General features: G+C 46.8%; 7 protein-coding genes across 8 annotated transcripts; 5 read left to right on the top strand and 2 right to left on the bottom strand.

The window, feature by feature from the left end:
- Positions 1-1,040: 1,040 nt before the first annotated feature.
- Positions 1,041-2,695, bottom strand: GUITHDRAFT_154556 (hypothetical protein). The gene is made up of 5 exons (XM_005825970.1): positions 2,552-2,695; positions 1,908-2,343; positions 1,628-1,851; positions 1,466-1,573; positions 1,041-1,414 (listed from the first exon to the last, which is right to left on the bottom strand). Exons 1-5 carry the CDS (start codon positions 2,672-2,674, stop codon positions 1,247-1,249), a joined length of 1,059 nt encoding a protein of 352 aa, XP_005826027.1. The 5' UTR covers positions 2,675-2,695; the 3' UTR covers positions 1,041-1,246.
- A 1,649-nt stretch (positions 2,696-4,344) lies between these two features.
- GUITHDRAFT_46773 (hypothetical protein) lies at positions 4,345-4,758 on the top strand (the record flags this gene model as incomplete). Its single annotated transcript, XM_005825969.1, has 2 exons — positions 4,345-4,557; positions 4,645-4,758. Coding segments are annotated over 2 exons (327 nt in total), but the record flags the coding sequence as incomplete, so codon positions are not given.
- A 474-nt stretch (positions 4,759-5,232) lies between these two features.
- Positions 5,233-6,060, top strand: GUITHDRAFT_154555 (hypothetical protein). The gene has a single exon (XM_005825968.1). The coding sequence runs from the start codon at positions 5,310-5,312 to the stop codon at positions 6,021-6,023; it is 714 nt and encodes a 237-aa protein (XP_005826025.1). The 5' UTR covers positions 5,233-5,309; the 3' UTR covers positions 6,024-6,060.
- Positions 6,061-7,610: 1,550 nt separating this feature from the next.
- On the top strand, positions 7,611-7,802 carry GUITHDRAFT_41665 (hypothetical protein; the record flags this gene model as incomplete). Its single annotated transcript, XM_005825967.1, has 1 exon — positions 7,611-7,802. A coding segment is annotated over one exon (192 nt), but the record flags the coding sequence as incomplete, so codon positions are not given.
- Positions 7,803-9,073: 1,271 nt separating this feature from the next.
- GUITHDRAFT_154554 (hypothetical protein) lies at positions 9,074-9,758 on the top strand (the record flags this gene model as incomplete). The annotated part of the gene is made up of 4 exons (XM_005825966.1): positions 9,074-9,384; positions 9,441-9,585; positions 9,626-9,698; positions 9,738-9,758. Coding segments are annotated over 2 exons (351 nt in total), but the record flags the coding sequence as incomplete, so codon positions are not given.
- Positions 9,759-9,782: 24 nt separating this feature from the next.
- GUITHDRAFT_165076 (hypothetical protein) lies at positions 9,783-13,244 on the bottom strand. Of its 2 annotated transcripts, XM_005825964.1 has the most exons (12): positions 12,832-13,244; positions 12,660-12,775; positions 12,464-12,585; positions 12,372-12,406; positions 12,227-12,315; positions 11,488-12,177; positions 11,353-11,456; positions 11,190-11,303; positions 10,824-11,145; positions 10,163-10,366; positions 10,046-10,113; positions 9,783-10,002 (listed from the first exon to the last, which is right to left on the bottom strand). In XM_005825964.1, the coding sequence occupies exons 1-12, from the start codon at positions 13,167-13,169 to the stop codon at positions 9,928-9,930; spliced, it is 2,277 nt and encodes a 758-aa protein (XP_005826021.1). In that variant the 5' UTR covers positions 13,170-13,244; the 3' UTR covers positions 9,783-9,927. The 2 variants fall into 2 exon arrangements, with proteins under 2 accessions (XP_005826021.1, XP_005826022.1); XM_005825965.1 differs by lacking the exons at positions 10,824-11,145; positions 11,190-11,303; positions 11,353-11,456; ... (4 more) ...; positions 12,660-12,775; positions 12,832-13,244 and adding exons at positions 10,439-10,522; positions 10,597-10,770.
- A 173-nt stretch (positions 13,245-13,417) lies between these two features.
- GUITHDRAFT_114918 (hypothetical protein) lies at positions 13,418-15,318 on the top strand (the record flags this gene model as incomplete). The annotated part of the gene is made up of 14 exons (XM_005825963.1): positions 13,418-13,441; positions 13,516-13,569; positions 14,014-14,094; positions 14,150-14,244; positions 14,292-14,355; positions 14,412-14,464; positions 14,513-14,552; positions 14,625-14,690; positions 14,740-14,797; positions 14,850-14,884; positions 14,954-14,992; positions 15,044-15,120; positions 15,179-15,230; positions 15,286-15,318. The coding sequence occupies 14 exons, from the start codon at positions 13,418-13,420 to the stop codon at positions 15,316-15,318; spliced, it is 771 nt and encodes a 256-aa protein (XP_005826020.1).
- Between the last annotated feature and the right edge of the window lie 16 nt (positions 15,319-15,334).

The raw sequence follows: 15,334 nt of genomic DNA, 5'->3' as shown, positions 1-15,334 counted from the left end.
TCCCCCCCCCCCCCGGGGCCCGGGTGAGGCCGGGCTACCGGCAAACACCGTCACTGCTGAGCTAGGGCGCAGACTCCAGTGAGGCAGCGTCGCTTGAGGGTAGTTGTTACTTTGCTGCCTTCGGTGAAAGCGGGAACTTCGGAAGGAACGAAGGGCAGGGGGAAGAGCGAAGAACCAGTGAGAGCTGAGATGAGTAGATGAGACATGGATAGAGTACTGCAACTTGATTTCCTCTGGTTTCATTGACAAGTGTAGCGACGAGAGGATGCAGAGTTTGTAATATCCCAATATATTCTTGTGCGCCAGCAAACATGAACTCACAGAGGTTTCCCACTTACCTCAGCTGTCTGTTGGGAAAGCATCCTCAGAGCGCTGATGCCCAATCGTCTCAACATGAGCACAGAGATTTGATTGAATTCATAAAAAATTGTGATAAGCTTAAGAAAATGGTACGATCAGTTCCTTCCAATTCGGTGGTGACCATTTCAGACTCTCGCCTGAGGGGTTGGCTGCATGGACAAATCAATCTTTTCCGAAATGGCGAATTATGTGAAAGAAGAAAAAAATGTCTATATGAGATTGGAGAACTGTTGGATTCGAGGAAAAAGTCTAAGGTGAACCAAATTCAGTCGAAAAGTAAGAAAGTTTGCCCCCACTGTCAAAGATCTTTCTCGAAACGATACCATTGCTCTCGACATATGAAAATCTGCAAGGGACAATTGCCTAGATCGGCTCAAGTAGATACAAGAGTCATTGAAGCAGAAGAAGTGTCAAAGGGTGTGTACCAATGCCCGAATTGCCAGGGTGAATTTGGAATGAAATATTTCAAAGAGCATGTGACGTATTTTTGTCCGGGAAGGACTACTAGAGAAGATGTGAATTGGGATGACGCTTACCGGAAGTCAAATTCTCTCTTTGAAGCCGTTCAAATGCAAGCCGCACGTATCAGAATGCAAAACAAAGTTCGAATCGAAGCGGCGAAGTTGCGAGCCGCTGAAATAATCAGCAGTGCGAGGGCAAAAGTTGCAGAGAAACAGATTCAGCGAAAACGAATGTGATTGTATTCAATCAAAACTAGCATCAAGCGCATCGTTGTAGATTCTGAATCGGAGCAGAATCTAAGTTTCTAGTCTGATAAACTCTCCCATTCATAAAGAGTCCCTAACTACTCGATTCTATCACTTGCTTTCGCATCAGACATATTCGATTTTTACCACAGTAATGGAAGCAAACACTAACAACTCCATTACACAGTAGGATACGATGCCGCCTTGGCAATACCACATGCACTGTGCTTGGTCTTCTTAGGCATTTTTTCAAGACGAATGTAACCCTCATCTCCCCACTCAGCACCCCAGGAGTTCTTCACAATCCAGTAGTGCATTTTGTGTTTCTTGTCATATCCATAACCGACCTGCAAAACATTCCAAGATCAGCAAATTCACAACATCACCAAGGATCATACCGCCAGTACTCCGTGATCCAACTTCGTTCCACATTTCTTTGCGGGTAGAACGCCACCGTTGTAGAACTGGAAAGAGGACTGATCTGCCTCGATCGCAACGGCAACAGGCTGTTGAGGGAACCATTAAATGATGTAGAACCAGCACACATGAAGGGAACAAACCTGCTGCACGAGAGCCAACTCCAAGTCGCTTTCGTCTTCTGGTTTCAGATCACACCAATCTGAGATCGAAGCAACTTTCTTGCTGAGGAAGGCTACATGACAAACGCCCGTGGTTCCATTTCCGGAGATGTATGGATATACGTCCTCTGCCGCGATACCACCATTTTGAATGATCCATGCATAAGCGTTATCCATAAGACCGCCGTTGCACCCTTGATCACTTTCTGATATATGAATTAGTGTGAATCACGACAGTAAGCACAACAAGAAAACTTCTTACTGGTGTCACATTGAACGAGCTCCTCTTCCGAAAGTGATATAAGCGGGTGACCAGCGACAACCCATGCACCCTCAACAGCTCCCGTTGTCGAAAACGACCAGCAGCTTCCACATTGACCTTGGTTTTTCACTGGTGTAACAGCACTCTTCGTACGCCAGTCAATAGCTTTTGGTCTTGTTGAGTTATTGCTCCTATGTGTGCAGTTCTTGCCGGAATTCAAGCCTTGCAGAAGTCGTTTGCCTTTCAGCTCTGGTTTGTATCCAAGCACAGTACGCTTGAACTCTTCAGCCGTCATATCCGCAAATTGGTTTGCAGCCATCGAAAAAGTCTCTTCGCCCAGTTCGTACAGAGCATTGTGCGCACGAATGATCTCCATGTTTGCTTTGAAGACTGCGAATCGTGCCAAATGCTCTGCACCATCATAAACTTTTTCAAACTGCAAAGGAGGTGGGGTCAGGGAAAACTTACACCAAAACAAAGTCGCAATAATTAAGATATAGCACACTCGCTAAAATTTCTCCCCAAAATTATATTGTGATCAATTCAACAGAATCAATAATAAGTCATCTCAATCGATCATTGCAATGCGACCACAGGACAAACTCCAGATTGAATGACAGTGCAGTTAGACAGGATCTGCTGACCTTATTCTTCCATGAAATGAAGGCGAGATGGATTTCATCGTCCACTGATGAAGTTTTGCTGGCAGGCGACGTTGGGATGGCACATGTGGCCGCGATGGCGGCGAGCAGCAGTATGACGCGCATCATTTGCTGTCGCCGATCCCTGCAGGAGGTACGAATGTGAACGATATAAAACGTGGGGGTGGGGTGGTCGGGGTTCGGGCACATTAGTTTTTGTCTACAGACCACTCTGGGATTGTAGGGGGTATGATGAGTGTGCCTGGGGGGTACCACGACGGGGGGTCCTATTGTTGCAGCTCTAAATTTTATTTATTAAAAGTTGATCATTACCAGAATTTATACAAGTAGCCAAAGGAATACAGTACAAACGATCAAGATATATAAAAATACCAAGATCAAGTTTAGCGGCATTGAATCTATACAAAGGTACCATGGTAGCGTTTGAACGTACTGATCGAGGTACCAGCATGTCCTCCATCCATGGATACTTTATAATAATGTTTGTACAAAACATATAGTAGTTTCGGAGGACGAGCGAAGGATCTTATCCTACCCATTTTCCGAGTCTGCCTCAGATCGACCATATCTCAAATCCTACATACTGGTATATCTTACAAGTATATTCAGATAATTGGAGCCATGTGATGAAATCATTGGTTCTTATTTGATCATACAGTGAATTGTTTTTGAATATGACAAACAATTACACGTTTGCTATTTTGAGCAAATTGTTGTTCTATTCGGAGGATGGAGTTACTGTGGGTACCTACCCCCATGAGTAAGAGTAATCTTGAATTTAGGAGGGGTTATTTCAGGAGGATGGGAGGATTCTTATAGGCAATAGCCGAGCCATAAACTGTGGCCTCCACAAACTCTCTTGTGTAGGCTGCACGGACAGCCTTGTGATGAACAGCATGTCTCCTGAAGAATCTGATTCTCCCAATGATATGCAGAATAATGATGCAAGACAAGAACTTCAACCAGCTGTTGTGATTGAGCAGAATATCGCCGATCAAGGTCGACGAGGTCAAGTCGGTGGTCGAAGAAACAACAGGAGGTCTGATGGAGTAGCGCATCCATTTGATCTGGCTGCTGTACGACAAAATATGTCAGCAATTCGAGCTAGCAGAGTTTCACAGAATTCAAGAGCTGCATATACATCTAGCATTGTTCGTTTTTTGCAATTCCTGTACCAAAATATGCAAGCTGTTTTGACTGATGAATTCAAGGAAAAGATTCAAATGGAAATGGAAGGGGATCCACCGTTGCCTTCCAGAAAACGTATCAGAGAAGTCCTTCTGGAAAATTCGGTTGAGTGGACAGGTTAGGAGGGTTTCATTGTTCGCAAGTAATGAATGACCTTTGTTTTTTTCACAGGCAGTACAGAGAGAGTTTATCCTCTGCACTTCGACCGCTTGACTGCGGATGACTTTCTTCTGTGGATTACACATATTAGAGGTACCACCGACAATGGTTTTGCAACGTACAGCAACCATCGATCGGCATTGAACAGCCTATTCAGAGACTTTCAACATGACGTCCCATCACAGTTCAAGAACGAGGTACAGGAATATTACATTGGACTGAAGCGTGATTGCAATCTTGCGGATTCGACTGGAGTACTCAAAATAACGAGTGGGAAAGAGCCTATGAGTATGTCAACGTATCGCTTGTTCAGCAAGAACATGTTATTTTGCAAGAAGAGGGTTTACATCTTTGCACGCACGTTCTTGATCATTTGCTGGAATCTTATGTGTCGTGCTGGGAATGCAGAATCCATACAATTCAATCATATGTGTTGGAATGAAGACCATCTTCAAATATATTTTGCACATAGCAAGACTGATCAGAGTGGAGATAGACCGCGAGATCCCAGGAGAATATATGCAAACCCCATCAGCCCGGAGATTTGCCCTATTCTGGCCCTTGGAATCTACTTCTTGTGCTATGTTCCAGACGATCTATGCTTGTTCCCAGGCCGATCACAATACAAACGATTCATGCAAGTCCTTGGGCAAATTATGAAGCCGCCCAACAACAGAGGCGAGGCAACCGATGACATGGATGTTGATGAGGCAGAAATTCATGATCAGATGGATACAGTTCAAAGGGCAGTGACGACCCATTTATTATCCCTAGGTCTGCAACCGGAAGACATAGGCAGTCACTCGATACGAAAGGGGTCTGCGACATTTTGTGCATCTGGAAGCACGCACTGTCCCTCAAGTGCGTCACTTTCAGAGCGAGCAGGATGGGCCAATGGCCCTATCTTTCAGACTTATCTAAGATATGAAGCAGCAGGGGATTGTTTTGTAGGTAAGCTCATCAGATATCTTTCAGGCTTTTCATGGGCTCACGAAGTATGACAGGGCGGACAGTTGCGGGGCTACCGATAGACCAGGCAGAATTTGCTATTTTGCCTCCGCACTTTGTCGACAGGGATGAGAATCTGACAAAGGCAATCGATCAATTGTTTCCCACTCTGCCAGCATGCATGAAGGGAGTCGCAGAATATGTGCTGGCATCGGTGGTATATCATTTGGATTTTCTGAAACGTAACCTGGAGCCGAGTCACCCGTTATGGCAATCAACACTTTTTCAAGATGAAGGGATGGTGCCCATGTTGAAGCCAAAAGTGGTGTGCTGTATGCCGCAAGAAGCAAGGGGGAGGATTGAAGGCACGGGCATACCTCCTCATGTTCACCAGTATATTCACAATGAGAAAGTTTTGACGTCTTTGGCTAAAATACAGGCCGATATGATTCATTTCAGAGAGTACGCAGACAGGATTGCAGCAGGTCAGAATAACATGCAAGTAGTCCACGGGAATACATCAATGCACAAGGAGTTTATCAAAGAGTGCCTTCGAGAGGTGCTACGCGAGGGAGAGTTTCGAGACAATTCTACAAGGACCAGCCAAGTCACGAACCTTGAAGCTGAAGCTGCAGTAGAGCGTGTTGGGGGCATGAGGCGACCAGGACAACAATCATCTGACGAAAACATCTCCGACATCAATGGAGCAGGGTCAGAGACAGGAAGAAGTGATTCTTTTCCCACCAATGTTTTCCTGCCGGATGAACTTGGGAGCATGATGCAGGCATGGAACTTGTGGTTCTGCGGAAATGGAACGAAGAAGATACCCATGTTACGCTCTGTTGACCCGTCAGTGTTGCACACGAAGAACTGCAAGAAACGTCTTTCAGATGTGAAATACCTGGTGAAATGTTTCGAGCAGCATGTAAGAAGGATCCTAGCCAATCAAGACCAAGACACACGGGAAGAAGTGCAGAGACGGTTGGAAAACTTGCAAAGAGGAGGGGGACCTGTGGACATCCGCTTGACTGAATGTCGGGAGATATTCGTGATGTACCAGGATTCATTCTTTGCGTGGTTAAACGCAGGAAGATCCAGGCGGAAAGGGCAATTGAAGTGGAACACGTTAGTGAAGAAACTGAGAGAGAGAGGAGAGTGAGTTGAATCGTAGCTGAGTATAAATTCAATGACTTGTTAATTTCCAATCAATCACGATAACCATATCACTGAGTGTAATAAAGTGACTGGAAGATATGGGCAAGTCAGAATCAGACGAGAACCGTTGAATGACAAGTAGAATGACGAAGACTAGGAGATGGTGACTGTACTGTGATCACCTCCTAGAGTACACTAAACAGGAGATATACTTCAGAGTCGGATGCAGTGGAGTGAATGCTGATAGGTATACGGTATACTTCAGTAGAGTACAAGTAGAGTGATGCACTCAGTAGAGTAGTGATGCAGTAGGGTGATAGTTATACTTCAGTAGTGATAGGTATACTTCAGTAGAGTACCAGTAGAGTAGTGATGCAGTAGGGTGATAGTTATACTTCAGCAGTGATAGGTATACTTCAGTAGAGCACAAGTAGAAATGATGGTTGATACATTAGACAGAAGTAGAGATGTTGATTGTACAGTAATCACTTCATTCAGTACAAGTAGAGTGATGCAGTACAGTGATGACGTATGGTGCAATGGCCCTGCCATGGAAGTTTGTGGTTTGAAATATTGTGAAACAATAAAATTGACAAAAAACTAAAGGAAAAGTATTGAACCTACTTCGAATCCTACTTAGATCCCATAGCTCTACATTCAAGTCCAATTACTTACCAGTAGTGCTACAATCTCTAAAATTCACATTTTAGTTTCAGGACACCCTGGCCTAGTCAGAAAAGTTTTTATTTGTGAACACCGGCTCATATCCTGTCCCGGGGCGGGTCTGCCATCGTCAAGCACGTTGACCCGGGCCTTGACCCGGGCCTGCCCGGACCAGCGACCGGACCAGCGCCCGGACTGCGCCCGGACCTCATTCCGGTGATTGCGCGGGGATGAGGGAACATGCATGCGGGCCCTGGAGATGGGGTGTCTGGGAGGACCCCCACCCGTTACCCTTTGCTCATATTCACCCGTACTCCAAGTTTTCGGTAGACTACTGTCCCACCCCCTCCAGGTCCCTCGGACACCCCACCCCCCCTCCTGTTAAAAGGACTGCGGCGGCCATGGGAGCGATGAGGCATGCGGGCAAGGAGGAGTGGGGAGGAAAAGGTGAGTTTCGAGTGCAGCGGGGGACAAGAACTATGCCCTTCACATACCTCCTCTTCTCGAGCGGATGCATGCTCCTCATTACCCTGGGAGGATGCGTGGATGGGGCAAGAGCGAGAACATGTGCCCCATGCATTACGGCAGTAAGAGGGAACGAAATCCTGATGCGACTCCGTGGAGGAGGGAATGCCCTGGGTGTAGACGGAGAAGCCATAACCGAGGAGCAAGCCGGCGAAGAGCTGATCAAAGCGGCGACAGAGAATAATGTTGAAGGGTTGGACCCAGCTGGAATTAACCTGTTAGTGCAGTCTGGAGCGCCCGTCAACTATCAGGTAAAAGGCTTGACATTCTCTTGTGGATGTCAGTTCGTGAGCACCATTTTGTGAACATAAGAGCGTGAATCTTCTAGCTATGCCTGCTTTTATCCTTCTTGCGAAGGCCACAATGACATGCATGTAACTCTAGTGCTAACCAGGACATGTGGAAGAGGACCCCTCTTCATTATGCAGCCAGAGAAGGGCACATCAATGCAATCTCAAGGCTGGTTGAGCTAGGAGCAGATCTGACTGCAGTAGACTTCCTGGCGAGGACACCTTTGCACCATGCAGCGAGAAAGGGCCACGCAAATGCTGTTGCTGTCTTGGCTCAGCTGGGATCTGACCTCAACCATCCTGACAAGAATCCATGGCCCAACAACAGTGAGTAGAACTGCAGCCCATGGATGATTCAGCTAATCTCATGAAAAGGTGGTCGAAGCCCAATGCATTGGGCTTGCTACAAAGGGCATGCGGAGGTAGTCTACAAGCTGTGTGAATTAGGGGCGAATAAGGAGGTGAGGACGATTGAGAATCTGGGCGTGAAGCCTGGTGCACTTGCGATTTGCTAATGCGACTTTTGACAGGCTCGAGATCAGATGCAACGAACTCCTCTTCATTGGGCGGCTCGTCGTGGACAGTTTGAATGTGTGCAGGTGCTGCTGGTTATGAAGGCTGACGTGCACGCGATCGACTCTAAGAATCTCAAGCCCTTGAATCTTGCCAACTCCAAAGAAAGCAACGTGGAAACACAGGCTATGTTGCATGCGGCCACTATTCGGGGCACTCTGCCCCAGAACCTGCCCATCTTCAAGGAAGCCCAACAGCCAGCTGTCCCTCCAAAGCCAATCCAGCAAACCATGGCAGCAAAGCAAGCACCCAAGCCGCAAACAATACCGACGCCATCTACGACCAGCAAGGTGCCATCGGCTAATGCAGGCCGCTCACGGCTAACTACTGGTAATACGATGACTATCAATGATTAGGTTCTGTCTAAATCATTTGTTGCGTGCAGAAGAGAAAATCGAGCTTGCTGGGTCTAATCATGACAGTGCCACTTCTTTCAAAGAAGACACTCTTGCTGCTGCCGTTGCTAAAGCTCAAGCTCGCTATGCAGCCGGAAGTAAAAGGTTTGCCATGAGCATTTGGAAATTATTTCTGACCTCTGTAATAGTGAAGAGAAGGGTGGGATAAAACTTTCAGACGACGACGAAACCCTTGCTGCACGGGAAGAAGAAGTGGAATCCTGGCACGAAGAATCGGAGGAAGTGGAGTATGCATAGGGGTTGAGGAGAATGAAATTTCAAAGATCATTCATGATGGTTTCATGTCATACACGCGCACTCAACCCCCACCCCCACCCCCGCAAATCACCGAATATGCTCCTCCTGCTCAGCCTTCCCTGCCCTTCCCGCCCTCCTCTTCCGCTTCGATGACACCTGAGGAAGAAGAGTTCGCAGTGGTAGAAGAACAGCTAAGGGCTCAACAGGACGCGTCTGGAGGCTACCTGCCATGGGCCGAGCGTTACCTTCAGTTTAGCTTCCCCTTGCCGCATAGTGAGGAATCGCTGCTTGTGCTTCAGTTGTCCACTGCCTCCCGAGGAGCATCAAGACATGAACTTGGACGGACAGGACAAGGTGGATGCGGAGACATCTCCTTCTCAGGTGTTCACGTGTGGGGGTCCGCGGAAGCTCTTTCAAACCTGCTGCTGTCGAACCCAGAGACGATCAAAGGGAGGAGGGTGCTCGAGCTTGGAGCAGGTATCGGCCTCCCGTCCTTGGTAGCGTGCTTCTTCGCAAGCCATGTCTGCATGACAGAAAGGAGGGAAGAATTGATTGAACATTTCCGAGAGAATGTACGAAGAAACTTGCCTCTCATAAGACGACGCCGCGCTCGAGATGCATCGCTCCGGCAAGAGGACTTTGTCACTGCTCAAATCTTACGGTGGGAAGACGAAAGCGAGCAAGTGAACACGCCGTTTGATGTGATTCTTGGCTCAGAACTTATGCACGAGGAGGCGACGATGCCGTTTCTTGCTAAGACCGTCTTTTCTCTCCTCCCGGACATCAACCAGTCCTCTGTTGCGGTTGACTGGAGGAGCGGACAGGGAGCATTCTTTCTGAGCATCTCCCCCCTCCGATCGCGGTATTGTTGCGTTGATGTGAAGCCTTGTAACGAGCAGCAGGGAAAGTGGCATCACGGCATTCAAGAGCGCGTGTGAGCAACTCAAGGAGGCAAACAACGGGACATGCTTGAAGGTACGACAGGATGATGCCTCACAGCCTAAAACCTTGCAGGTTGAGCATATTGTAAACGAGTGGACAACAGCTCTGGACAGCAAACAAGAAATGCTGAGTATCGTTATTGCTTACAAAGATAAAGGATAGCTTCCCAAACATTCTGTACACCAGCCCCCATTCCCACCCGCAAGAAAACTTCTCGTATCAACATAGGATGACAACATACGTTGTCTCATATTCTCTCAGGCTAGCTTCCCGGTCGCTGAATAGGATCATACTTCTTCGCCCATTCCCTTAGGTTTTTCGGCTTTTGAGCAATCTCCTGTCAAGACTTATTAGAATCCACGGCAAGGTCCTTGGTCAACCTTATCATCGTCCCTCCACGAAGAGCGGGACGGCATATTTTCCAACACGCCGATTGTAACGCTTTCCTCTGTCAATTTGTCACAACAAGGACTTGCCCTAATGGTCTGCAAAGTCACCTCTGAAGTCGGCGTATCCTCGCGATTGATCGCGGAAGCTCGACACGGACCAACCTCGCTGACTTGATCGTTCGCTTTCCCTCCATGTCCCTTGCAACGCTTGCTTCACCTGCTCGACGACATCTCGGTTCGGGTCCTGAATTGGCATGGAAGGTGGAGGAAGGTAGCCGTCGGGCTCAACACTGCAATCGCCTTTCCCAGGACCTAGTTGCCAAGTGTCACTTCTCTCCAGGACCAAGATCATGCGACTTGTAAGTCGACATGACAGTCTTCAACCTGCAGCATGATTCCGCAACAGTGAGCTCGTTGAAAGTGCTTTGCTGTCTGCGTGGACATTGCCGGAAATGACCTTGCTTGAGTCTGGCAACATCAGTGTTAAAATACCACGTATGTTCAACATTTACATGTCAACGTATGATCCTTGTAAGATTCACCTTGTTGGTATTCTTGAAAAGAGTCCCCGCGCAACCCCGGGATCGACAAATGTTGCATTCGATGCTCACTTGCTTCCATCAGACTTCCATGCATCACTGATTGCTTATCCGCTGAGGCACTTTGAGTGCCCTTACACCACCGAAAGAGGCTCGGCATGCAACAGCATACCAACAAGACGTTCAGTGCAATCACAAACGCCGACTGCTCCCAAAAGAAAAAGACTTACTAACGACTATGTGGCGCAAATGAAAAATGATCACCCCCAGTTCGAAGAAACTTGTGGAATGTAGAAAGAATTTTTCAGCTTCGATTTGTGCAGCCAAGAGGCCGATGACGCGGAAATCGAGCGGTGATCCCTGCAATATCTGAATCACCCACTTTGAGCCGTCGTCACTTCCGGACTGCTGGAGGATCGCGAGTGGTTGATTTTGATGAGACCAGACGAAATACGAACTGTCGGGACGTTGTACATCGTCGACGTTGAAAGTTTTGTGACGTGTAACAAACAGAGGGTCCGCTCCATGATCCAAGACTATCGATGCAACAGTCTGCAACCGGCAATCAATGTATAGCTAAGAATTTGTGTTTCTACCTTCATTCCATGTTGCTGTGTTTGGTATGTATATGGCTTCATGTTGATAACCGACAAGAAACGGTCATGACAGTCAGAAACCAGCATATCTGGTTCGTCCTCAAGAAATCCAACCTTGACAAGATCGTTGTGACAAACCACTAAAAATCTCATTAGAGGTTACCATGCTCCATGGAGATGAAGAAACGATGATTTGCGAGTCATAGTACCAAGCAGCACCATCGGCTCTTCGATCAAGTCCCAGAATGATTTCTCCATAATCATCTCCTGCAGTTCCATCAAGAGCAGTTCCTGTAACCTTCAGGTGCATCTTCGGAGAATCGCTCGGAACTGAATCCAACATTCAGTTCTTTCCTCAGAATTATTGAAGATATACCATATTTGCTCATCAGAGCAAAGCTTAGCACTTTTCTATTCGCAAAGGAGGGCGACATCGTTGCAGGAATCGAAGGAATTAAACAAGATGAAAATTCTTCTGAGATCTTGGGCGTATATCCAACAGCATTCTCGCGCGACAATACACTTTTGTCGATTCGCGATGCAAGTTGTTTGTGCATTGGAATCTTTGATCTTGACTTGCTAGCCAAAGCAATGGCTCCCTTCGAAAACCTCATCACCATTCGTTTCAAAGCATTTGCTTTCGCATCCGTTTTCGATAGCACAACCTGATGAGTAATTTTTGGAGCAGTAGGATGGTTGGTTCGTGAAATGCTCCCTTCACGCAATGCTTGCACTCTATGCCGAAGTCGTTGTTGCAAGACATTGACAGCTTTAGTAAGCTGCGCCATCACTGAAGTTGGCAGTTTTCCTGGTAGCTCTGATAACTTAATGAGCTTCGCTTCTTCCAGCTCAATCTGATTTTCGATGTCTGTTAGCCCATGAGATTTTGCGTCCCGTGCAGCCAGCCTTAGATCTTTGTATATCTTGACAAACTCAGGATCAACTGCTGGATTAGTCTCATTCGTTCTCATCGTCGATTTCGTTTCAACTAATGAGAAAATATGATCGAGGCTCATCGAATAAGCTCAAGTATTTACCGTGAGACATGCGGTCCAGCTGAGTTTCAACCATGCGACCCCGCACTCTAGTCTTTCCTTGCTCTCGCGAAGGGCCATGGCGATCAGATCTTCCGTTGACATTGCTTGTTAATTATCAGATGATAAAGGAAACACATTCAGATACCTCAGATCGCTGTGCGCTTGTTCACTTCCCAAAGACTGACAACATTTGAATTATCGCATCATATTACACAGCTCTTGAGAAATGTGATTGACCTGCAAGCGAATTCTCGGAGACATTGCATTGATCCATTCATCATACGAATGATCAAACCCCTTGTAATGCACCAACACTCGCCCACGTTCAAACTGATTGACTGTCACTGGTCGCCAATGCCCTGTATATTTCTCTCACTCAGCTATAAGGCTCTTGCAGGAGATTCAACATGAGAGAAAAGAAAGTTGTCAATACCAGTAGGCGACAAGACCTCAATGGAGGTGAGCTTCCCAGGTCTTGAAGTTTGTATCTGAGAACCTTGCACCGAGATACCCGCAGAAGCAATCTTTCTGTATTGCGAAAGCAATGAACTGCGGGTAAAACAGAATAAATCACAGTGCACACTGTAGATGAAGTGCAGACATACCTAGCTGCTTTCTTAGCATCAACCTCCTGTAGCTTATGCCTATCCGTTATCCTATGCTTTTCATGTTTTCTATCTTCTTCATACGCATTGAATCCCGAGGCAGCAATCTTGGAGTACCTCTCAATCTCCCTGTTTACGTCTTCACCATTTTTCATATTCCAGTCATTCCTAGTTCTCGCAAACGAAGATTTCTTGTTCATCAAGTGAACTAGAGCAGACGTCTTCCTTTCATGTGGCAGCGTTTTCGCAGTAAGGGAAGGGATTTGCTCTTGACGGGTGGTCCTCAAGCACACAACACAGAACAGGAAGCAGCCAAGGAGACATCTGTGGCTGATCATGGTGAGATGCTTCAGTCGCCACCTCTAAACCCTTCGCGCTGTCTGTCTGCTCTGCGATCGCTCCTGTTCATGCTTCATGAGCTCCAGCATGAAAATAGATCACAAACATGTGATAGCAACACCGAGTATACAAACTAGCTCAGCGGGCCCGGGGAGCCGATGGCAGTGGCCCGGTCGGGTCACCCGGTGCGGGAGTGGTATCAGTGAGTCCTCAGCCATTCGAAGACGAACAGCGCCGAAGCCAGGGAATGGCAGCATCTATCGATCATGAGGTTGTCCTGAAACATGGAGGCAGAGGCAGAGGAGGGGGAGAGGGGAAGGGCTAACTGCATCATGTGATTGACAGATCAAAGGCGCCCCAAGTGATTCAGTCTCGTGCCTGAAGTTTGCGCCGAGCAAGGTGAAGTTGGCATATCATCGCTTGTCCCGGCTGACCGTGCTGGCCCGGTGAAGGATCTTCTTCTCGCAACCTCTTGGGATTGCAGCATTTCTATATATGGCTACTCCAGGAATGGTAAAGTTGCAAAAATGCAGGAGTGCTCCTTTCGTTATCTAATTGAGTTGGGAAAGGCAAAGAAATCATTTCCAGCTCAGTCCTTCAATCGGGAGCTCATCTTCTTCCTGTCTTGACAGCATGCTGGAACTCGGATAGGTTCTCGTTTCGGACGCTGTGCGATCACAATTTTACATTCTTACAGCACGCACGTTTTCACTGGATCTATCGACAACACAGGCAAAGTTCTTGATATTTCCACTAATAGGGCCTCGGAGTTTGCCAGACATGATCAAGTGATTCTATGCTTCCGGCTCACTTACATGTGTGTTGACGTCTTCTACATTGTAGCCCATCAAAAGCGTTCATTGGATCCAAAACCAAAATCTTGTCGTTACGGGAAGTTGGGACAAGACTTTGAAATATTGGGATGTATGGATAGAACAAGTTGCTTGCATTCATAACACGGAGTCTAAAAGTATCCTAGGTGAATCGAGTGGGAACAGATGCAGTGGCAACAATCGGTTTGAACGAGCGAGTCTACTCCATGGATGTGAACGGCAATCTGGCTGTCGTCGCCTGGTATTTGAGTCCGATTTGGCCTGTTGTCATCCTTGACCTTATCGCAGCGCTGATAGAAATATTCACGTCTTTGATCTGCGCAATTTCTCTGTTCCAGTCAAGTCTCATCAGGTCCAAGCCATGAAAGATTGTGAAAAATTCCAACAGCCCTGATTCGTCGTTCGCAGTCTCCCTTGCGACATCAGATAAGAACTGTTGCCCTTTTCAATGACAATCGAGGGTCCATCCAAGGAGAGTTGAAATTTTGTGAATAGCTGAATTTCTTTAGATATGCAATCGGTTCAATCGAAGGACGCGTGCACATTCAGGTGTGTCAAATAAAGGAGTAGATTTGTCCAGAAAATATCTATGTGATGTGACGAAAACTAATTGTCGAATAGCACATCAACGACGATGACACCAAGCTGAATTTTGCCTTCAAGTGCCATAGAGATTCTTCCACACAGGTCTTCTGTAGGGAAATTCGAATATGTTTGTCTCATTATCCGATTACAGGACATTTTTGCCGTCAATGCAATTGTGTTCCACAAGAAGTATGGAACATTTTGTACAGGTTGGACAGTAGTGTAAAATTGTGCCAAATACGACTCAATATCATATTTCAGCGGGTTCTGACGGAACTTTCAATTTCTGGGACAAGGTGATGCCGAGCATTCTCTTGAATCCATGTCTTCATTCTTTCTTCGCTTGAGCTGACAGCCGAAAACAGGACGCGAAGCAGAGGCTTAAAGGATTTCAACGACTTCCGGTTGAAAATATTATTCATACAGTTTGCAGCCCCTCTGATATATCAATGAAGAACTCAATTTCTTCAGTGGATTTCAATCGTGATGGGACTCTTTTTGCATATGCTCAATCATATGACTGGTCCCGCGGGTAAGGATATCAGGATCTTGTATGCAGATATAGATTTCGTTTTTACCATTACTTTCAGACCAGATAGCTTTAAACAAGCCGAAGAGAGGATCTTTCTACATCCTGTCCAGGTCAGTCCTGTCCATTATAGCTGAAAGCTCATGCCTGTGATGAATGCACATTCAGGAGAACGAGATTCGCCCCAAGTCTCACAGTTAATTTTGGACACAGCATT

The sequence above is a fragment of the Guillardia theta genome (assembly GCF_000315625.1).
Source record: "Guillardia theta CCMP2712 unplaced genomic scaffold GUITHscaffold_79, whole genome shotgun sequence".
NCBI classification, from domain to species: Eukaryota; class Cryptophyceae; order Pyrenomonadales; family Geminigeraceae; genus Guillardia; species Guillardia theta.
This window is presented reverse-complemented; position numbering and strand designations above follow the sequence as displayed.